Genomic DNA, 8,528 nt, shown 5'->3' with positions numbered 1-8,528 from the left:
ATAGGCATACACACTGCAGTTATTGACATCAAAGTTCATGTGCTATCATGTTGCTCATTCACTTGGCTGGTCTAGCTCCCTCTAAGGAATTCTCTGAACTTGACTATAACTGAAATAATCTTGTGCAATCTGCAAATGTTTCCACCTCACTGCTCACCCCCTTAATTGATTAGTCTCGTTAGAGCTGGTATGATAACACCCATCTTTTCATGGTCTCTCTTCCTACTGTATTTTCCACTCCATGCATCTGATAAAGTGGGTTTTAGCCCATGAAAGCTTATGGCCAAATGCATTTGTTGAAAAAGTTGTAATCTACTGAAAGTGGTTTTCCTATTTGTGTGTTTGTATTGTTCTTATATTTAAAGTTAGGAATATGAAATATAAATCTGAGATCCTATTGTAATTATGCTAAGTAAGGGCCATTAATGATTCTTTAGGAACTTGATGGTTCCCATTTACCAGAACAATTGGCTGTGAATTGTTTTGCTTACCTGCAAGCCTTCCTGTGTACTGTGAGCCAAGCCATGGGTAATGGAGACTGGGGTCTTACGGGCACATGTGACCATGTCACCTGATACTGGAATCCATCTTCAACCTTGTACTTTTCCATGAGAAGCTGGGGAAGGGGTCAAACTGAGACAAAGGACTCCCACCTTTTGCCAATCTATATAAAGGGATGGAGCAGGACAAAGGGTGCTGCCAGTCATGGGGAAACCCCATGTTTACCACCTAAGATGTCTGTTGGAACTAACAAAGACTGACTCAGCGGAAGGATTGGGCTCAGACTAGGAAGGAATCTAGTCTGTGAAAGAAGATTATTGGAACATCTTTGAGGGTGAGGTATTATGCAAGAACAGTTTCTTAGTGTATCAAGCTTAGCCTTGTGTATTTCTTTTATTTTGCTTAGTAACTGACTTTGTTCTGTCTGTTATTACTTAAAACCACTTAAATCCTACTTTTATACTTAATAATAACTTTTGTATATTAATAAACCCAGTGTAAGTAATTGTTCCTTGAGGGGGCAAGCATATCTTACAGTGATAAGGAGGGTAAACACTAATGAATTTACCTTGTATAAAATTGTATACAGTTTAAGGCAGATTTTTCTGGTCTTTAGACCTTATTGGGGCAGGGTGCCTGAGTGCTGGAGACAGGTACCTTCCTGAGCTGTTTTCAGTTTAGCGCTGCAGCTTTGGAGGCGTGGCCCAGACCATGGGTCTGTGTTGTAGCAGGCTAGCATATCTGTCTCAAGAAGACAGGGTTCTGGGGGCCCAGGCTGCCAGGGAAATAGGTCTCAATGGTAATTTCAGCCCATCCAGTGACAGTCCCAAGGAGGTCTCTCTGCCCAAACCCATCACATCCTCCGTCGGGGTAAGGCAGCGTGAAGCTTGTCTGATCACCTCCAAGGCACCTTCTGGTGGCTGCCTGAAAGAAGATCTTTCTCCTTTCTTTTTGTGCAGCAACTGCCTCTTCCTGTGGTATGGCCCAATCGCCAAAGGCCAGCTCATTGCCAGGGCTTTCCCATGCTGGGGTAATCCAAAGAGCAAATAAAGGGGATCAGTCAAGCCCAGGGTACATAGGAGAGATGGGTGCCTCAATTGTGTCTAAAAACTGAAATCAGAGGCTATGTCTACACAGCTCATCTTACAAGAAAACTGCCCCAAATGAGGGGTAGAAGCTTTCATAGAATCATAGAATTATAGACTATCAGGGTTCGAAGGGATGTCAGGAGGTCATCTAGTCCTGGTCAAAGCAGGACCAATCCCCAACTAAATCATCCCCGCCAGGGCTTTGTAAAGCCAGGCCTTAAAAACTTCTAAGGAAGGAGATTCCACCACCTCCCTAGGTAACACATTCCAGTGTTTCACCACCCTCCTAGTGAAAAAGTTTTTCCTAATATCCAACCTGAACCTCCCCCATTGAAACTTGAGAACATTACTCCTCATTCTGTCATCTGCTACCACTGAGAACAGTCTAGATTCATCCTCTTTGGAACCCCCTTTCAGGTAGCTGAAAGCAGCTATCAAATCCCCCCTCATTCTTCTCTTCTGCAGACTAAACAATCCCAGTTCCCTCAGCTGCTCCTTATAAGTCATGTGTTCCAGACCCCTAATCATTTTTGTTGCCCTCCGCTGGATGTTTTCCAGTTTTTCCACATCCTTCTTGTAGTGTGAGGCCCAAAACTGGACACACTACTCCAAATGAGGCCTCACCAATGTCGAATACAGGGGAACAATCACGTCCCTCGATCTGCTGGCAATGCCCCTACTTATACATCCCAAAATGCCATTGGCCTTCTTGGCAACAAGGGCACACTGTTGACTCATATCCAGCTTCTCGTCCACTGTAACCTCTAGGTCCTTTTCTGCAGAACTGCTGCCTAGCCATTCAGTCCCTAGTCTGTAGCGGTGCATGGGATTCTTCCCTCCCAAGTGCAGGACTCTGCACTTGTCCTTGTTGAACCTCATCAGATTTCTTTTGGCCCAATCTTCTAATTTGTCTAGGGCCCTCTGTATCCCATCCCTATACTCCAGCGTATCTACCTCTCCTCCCAGTTTAATGTCAACTGCAAACTTGCTGAGGGTGCAATCCACACCATCCTCCAGATCATTAATGAAGATATTGAACAAAACCGGCCCGAGGAACGACCCTTGGGGCACTCCACTTGATACCAGCTGCCAACTAGACATGCAGCCATTGATCACGGGTAGTGATCAATGGCTCCATGTCTAGTTGGCAGCCGGTGTCAAGTGGAGTGCCCCAGGGGTCGGTCCTGGGGCCGGTTTTGTTCAATATCTTCATAAATGATCTGGAGGATGGTGTGGATTGCACTCTCAGCAAATTTGCTGATGATACTAAACTGGGAGGAGTGGTAGATACGCTGGAGGGCAGGGATAGGATACAGAGGGACCTAGACAAATTGGAGGATTGGGCCAAAAGAAATCTGATGAGGTTCAATAAGCAAAAGTGCAGGGTCCTGCACTTAGGACGGAAGAACCCAATGCACAGCTACTGACTAGGGACCGAATGGCTAGGCAGCAGTTCTGCAGAAAAGGACCTAGGGGTTACAGTGGACGAGAAGCTGGATATGAGTCAGCAGTGTGCCCTTGTTGCCAAGAAGGCCAATGGCATTTTGGGATGTATAAATAGGGGCATAGCGAACAGATCGAGGGACGTGATCGTTCCCCTCTATTCGACATTGGTGAGGCCTCATCTGGAGTACTGTGTCCAGTTTTGGGCCCCACACTACAAGAAGGATGTGGATAAACTGGAGAGAGTCCAGCGAAGGGCAACAAAAATGATTAGGGGTCTGGAACACATGACTTATGAGGAGAGGCTGAGGGAACTGGGCTTGTTTAGTCTTCAGAAGAGAAGAATGAGGGGGGATTTGATAGCTGCTTTCAACTACCTGAGAGGTGGTTCCAGAGAGGATGGTTCTAGACTATTCTCAGTGGTAGAAGAGGACAGGACAAGGAGTAATGGTCTCAAGTTGCAGTGGGGGAGGTTTAGGTTGGATATTAGGAAAAACTTTTTCACTAGGAGGGTGGTGAAACACTGGAATGCGTTACCTAGGGAGGTGGTAGAATCTCCTTCCTTAGAAGTTTTTAAGGTCAGGCTTGACAAAGCCCTGGCTGGGATGATTTCATTGGGGATTGGTCCTGCTTTGAGCCCGGGGTTGGACTAGATGACCTCCTGAGGTCCCTTCCAATCCTGATATTCTATGATTCTATGATTCTATGATCTGCCTACACTGGCACATTTTAGTGCTAAAACTTTTCTCACACGCGTTGTTGGGTTTTTTTACACCCCATAGCGACAAATGTTTTAGCACTGAAAGTGGCAGCATAGACATAGCCTGTGAGAAAGGAGTAATTCATATTGGTTGGTGATCACAGTGTAGTCAACTCCTTGATGCAGCTTTCATTTCTTATGATGTTCAAAAGGGCAAATAAACAATGTCAGGTTTACTGCTCTGACCACCTTAATAAAATAGTACAGGAAAAAATGTTTTATAGGATATCCGTCTTTGGGAAGCCGACTGCTGCAATGTTAAATTCACCTTACACAGACAGTGTGTTCCCCAAAGTTACACATTTCAGCTTTTTTCATTTATATGAAGATTTCACAAGTTACACATCTCATTACAGGTCACTAAAATCCGACCAAGCAGTTTGTCTCACATTCGTAATGCAAGTGGAGAACAATGGTGGGGAACTTTCCTGGCTTCTGCTGTACCCCAGGGGAAATGGCTACAGAAAGGGTTTGAATCCCCACACCCACTTCCTTTACCCAGAAGCCTGCCTGACCTCAAGGACTCACCTTCCACTCTCCAGGCTGGCAAAGTCCTCATAATGGCGACACGGCTGGACCCAGTTGTAACAGTGGTGCCCATGGGAGCCAGTTGAGGTCACTCAAACAGGGTGAACTGCACACAGGATGGGGAGGACAAACCCAAAAGCTGGTGGATATTCCAGTATTTAGATTTACCAAGCCAGCACAAACAGCTTCTGAATTACCGCACTGGTTACTCAGAAGTCCAAACAACGCAGTTCTCTTAAAGTACCCAGCCTCAGACCTCCATCCAGGCACACCTCTCAAATGGATGATGAAAATTTCTGAAAATCTTATCTCCTCATATGACAGAAAAGGTTCTCCCAATCTCAAAGGATCAGCCACACACCCAAGTCAAATTATAACTTAGATCTTACCCAAAATACACACTTAGAGCCAATTTTTATTAACTAAAGTACAATTTACATACAGACATGAGTTCAATTCTTCAGGTCCAGATACATGGCAGAGATGATGAGTTTGTAGCTGCCAAAAGTTCTTTTAGAAATAGTCCACAGGTTATAGTCCAATGTCCATATTCAGGGTGACTCCAGCCAATGACTGGGGATCTCAAATCTTATGGCTTAGGGTTTCCCCCTCTTGAAACCCAAAGCAGATCTGAGATAAAGAAGGATCGTGTTGCAGGGTCTTTATACATTTCCAGCAGCCTCTTTGCCCGAGAGAACAATAGGCTTAAGTTTCTGTCTCCCAAACACCATGGCAATTAGCATAGAGTAATTTATCCATTAAACATTTTATATACAGGTTACCACAACCTTCAAAGAGACATATAGACAATAATAACGTTTCACTCACTTGTCATCATAAATGTTAATATTCCTTTTTTGATCATCTACACTTCTATCTCTAACAATGCAGGCTGCATTTCAAAGTTCTATTCTAATCTAATGCAATTACCCAACTATTATTTACATATCTTCCTAACAAGTCTTTAATGTTCGGCCATGGGTCATGTCAGTTTATGAGTCAATTAACTCTTTCTGGCCCTGTGTCACCTTTCAATGAGATATTATATTATACCCATATAACGTCACACCATGATTCCTGGGAGGCTGAACCCTGAGTCTCACCATGGTCACTTAGGACAGGGCCGACAGTATACCCTCTCCAAGGTACTGTATTCACACTGGATGCTTTCCTGACCCACAGATCACAACATTAAATTCTAACCAAATACAGTTTATTAAACAGCAACTATAAGTAAAATAAGGAAAAAAAAATGGGAACGTTTCAAGGAAACAAGAAACCTTATTCCGTGGGCACAGGGACAACACACGTTTCAGAGTAACAGCCGTGTTAGTCTGTATTCTCAAAAAGAAAAGGAGTACTTGTGACACCTTAGAGACTAACCAATTTATTTGAGCATAAGCTTTCGTGAGCTACAGCTCACTTCATCCGATGAAGTGAGCTGTAGCTCACGAAAGCTTATGCTCAAATAAATTGGTTAGTCTCTAAGGTGCCACAAGTACTCCTTTTCTTTTAGGGACAACACAGACAGCTGTCCTTGGGATGTAAGGAAAGTTCACTGTCAGTTCCTCACATGTCCAAGGCCTCCTGCCCAGTTTGTGGCTGCACTGCAGTGATACCGAGGGACAGACACTTGCTCTGGCAGTGGCCACATGCCCGTATGGTTTTGGTGGCAGGACCCTTCTCTCCAGCATCTTCCTTCTCATCAAATTCACATTCCATTTTCTGAGTCCAGCCTTCAAGGTCCTCTTTTCTGGTGATGTCCCCCAATGACTCATTTAGTTCTGCTGTTACTTGGGACACAGCCAGCATCCACTGTTCTGCCCTGGCTCCCCTTTGGCGCAGCTGGTCTGTGCCGACCCAGCTCCCGGTTCTGGTCGTCTCCAGCTGCAGGTCCCCACTCTGCCTCATCACTGCTGCCCTGCCTCCACCCCAGCTGTGACTCTTCTGGCTCAGTGCTGCTTCCCTGGCTTCAGCCCAGATCTGCCTCCTGGGCTGCTTCTCTGGCCCTTGTGTTTCTTGCTGCTGCAGCTCTGCCTCCAGCTCACATTGAGATACTGCTCAGATTTGCCAGATTTCTACTGTATTAATAATCCCAAAGGACATAAAAACTAACCCAAACCTAGCCCCATTTATTTCTTCAAACAAAGATGGTGGTTGTTGTTTTTTTTATTAACACATTTGTATATACATCAAATAACAAACGAAAGCTTCCGTTCGATACCTAGTACAGATTTTAAAAGAAAGCTACAACCCAGGCACGAGTTGGTCCACATTCATGGAAGAGCCACCTTGCATCAGAAAGTTGGAGTATCTTCTGGTATTCTGGGAGTTATGGAAAGGCCGAATGATGGCGTGTGGGGTTGGGATCTGATGGGTGACAAAGAAAATGGTCAGGTAATGGTCAGAGAGAGGGAACTCAGCAACGGAGAGAGCAGTGGTTGGTGATGGAGTGAGAAGACAATAGGTGTGAGGAACTTGTCAGACTGTGAACTTGCACAGTGTTGAGCTTAGCCAAACTGGGACAGGGTACCCTTGATTAATGAGGAGATCTCCTTTCCCCCCTTGTCACACAGGTTTCAAAGCAGTGGTCCCCGCAGCAATTAACTTCTGCAGGTGTATTTGCCAACTTTGTCACGAAGCTCTTTGGTTTTGACCCCATAAATGATAGGGTTGAGTATGGGAGGAACAAGAAGATAGAGGTTGTTTAAGATGATGTGAATGTGGGGAGCAATGCCCTGACCAAACCGGTGTGTCAGGTTGGAGAAGAGACCGGGAAGATAATACATCAGCATCACAAAGATGTGGGCTATGCAAGTATTGAGGGCTTTTTGGTGGGCTTTCTTGGAGGAGATTCCGAGGACGGCCCTGATGATTAGACCATAAGACAGGGCAATGAGTGTCAGGTCTAACCCGATGACTAGAAACGTTATCACCAAGCCATACATCTTGTTGACTGTGATGTCCCCACATGACATCTTCGCCACAGCCATGTGCTCACAGTACGTGTTGGGGATAATGCGCTTTGCACAGAATGGCAGTCTGCTCAGGAGCAGGGGCATGGGCAGAGTGAAGAGAACAGCTTTTATCAAACCCACTAACCCTAGCTTTGCTATTTGTGCGTTGGTGAGTATTGTGGAGTATCTCAGAGGGCTACATATGGCAACATAGCGATCAAAGGCCATTATTACGAGGATGGCTGACTGCATAATAGAAACTGTGTGAAGGAAGAACATCTGGGTGAGGCAGCCACCCACAGTAATGCCATTCAAACTGAACCAAAATAAGCACAGTGCCTTAGGCACGACAAAGGTAGACATGGCAATGTCTGTGAGCGCCAGCATGCAGATCAGCAGGTACATTGGCTTGTGCAAGGTCTGCTCTTTGCCTACAACAAACAGAAGCATGAAATTTCCCAGAAGGCCGATTATGTAGGATATAGAGAAAGGGATGGAAATCCATTCATGGGCAGACTCCAGGCCAGAGATGCCTGTTAGGATGAAAGTTCGAGGGTCAGAGGGGGTGAGGTTGACACCTGCCATGAGTTGTTCGATGGGTCTAACGGGCTCAGAAATACTCAAGGCATCTGTGAAGGGAGAGAAGCATAGAGAGGTGGGTTACATGCTTTACAGGAAATAGAACAGTAAATATTTTATAGTTATTACACATCTAGAAAGCTAATTGAGCCAGGTGAATGGGCAGCATGATGGCACATGAACTTTGATGTCAATAACTGCAATGTGTGTTTCCACTGGAGGGAAAAAGTTGAACTTCTCAAACATGTAAAAATGTTCTAATTTAACTGTATGAACTCAGAACAGGGATCTGGGGTCATGGTACACAGCTCTGTGAAAGCATGGACAAAAACTGAGCAAAACATTGGGATCCAGGAGGAGTAGGATGGGAAATCCTAAAGGAAATACAATGCCTTGGAAAAAGTCAGCAATGTCTCACCCTCCTATGGACTCCTCTGTGTAGTACTGGGCACCCTTCTCACACAGGATATTGCAGATCTAGAGAGGTTCATGCAAGGTCAATGATCTATGATCTGGTGAAAATGTCATGCAAAGAGTGACTGAAAAGAGTGGGATTGTTACCTTAGAAAGGAGATGAATAGCAGAGGACGTGAGAAAATCTTTAAAATACTGACTGGTGGAAAGATAGTTCAGTCCATGAGGTCAGCTAGAGACAGGAAGGGTTTGGACATT

At 45.0% G+C, this 8,528-nt stretch overlaps 1 protein-coding gene across 1 annotated transcript; it reads right to left on the bottom strand.

Moving 5' to 3' along the window:
* Nucleotides 1-6,923: 6,923 nt before the first annotated feature.
* On the bottom strand, nt 6,924-7,862 carry LOC102937929 (olfactory receptor 52D1). Its single transcript, XM_007052982.2, has one exon. It carries the CDS (start codon nt 7,860-7,862, stop codon nt 6,924-6,926), a length of 939 nt encoding a protein of 312 aa, XP_007053044.2.
* Nucleotides 7,863-8,528: the final 666 nt, after the last annotated feature.

This window comes from Chelonia mydas, chromosome 1, assembly GCF_015237465.2.
Source record: "Chelonia mydas isolate rCheMyd1 chromosome 1, rCheMyd1.pri.v2, whole genome shotgun sequence".
In the NCBI taxonomy this organism is placed as follows: domain Eukaryota; kingdom Metazoa; phylum Chordata; order Testudines; family Cheloniidae; genus Chelonia; species Chelonia mydas.
The sequence above is the reverse complement of the archived record's forward strand: the minus strand, read 5'-3'. Positions and strand labels throughout refer to the sequence as shown.

Excerpts from the sequence above, each read along its gene's own strand:
- LOC102937929 (XM_007052982.2), bottom strand. The coding sequence starts at position 7,862 with ATGGCAGGTGTCAACCTCACCCCCTCTGACCCTCGAACTTTCATCCTA.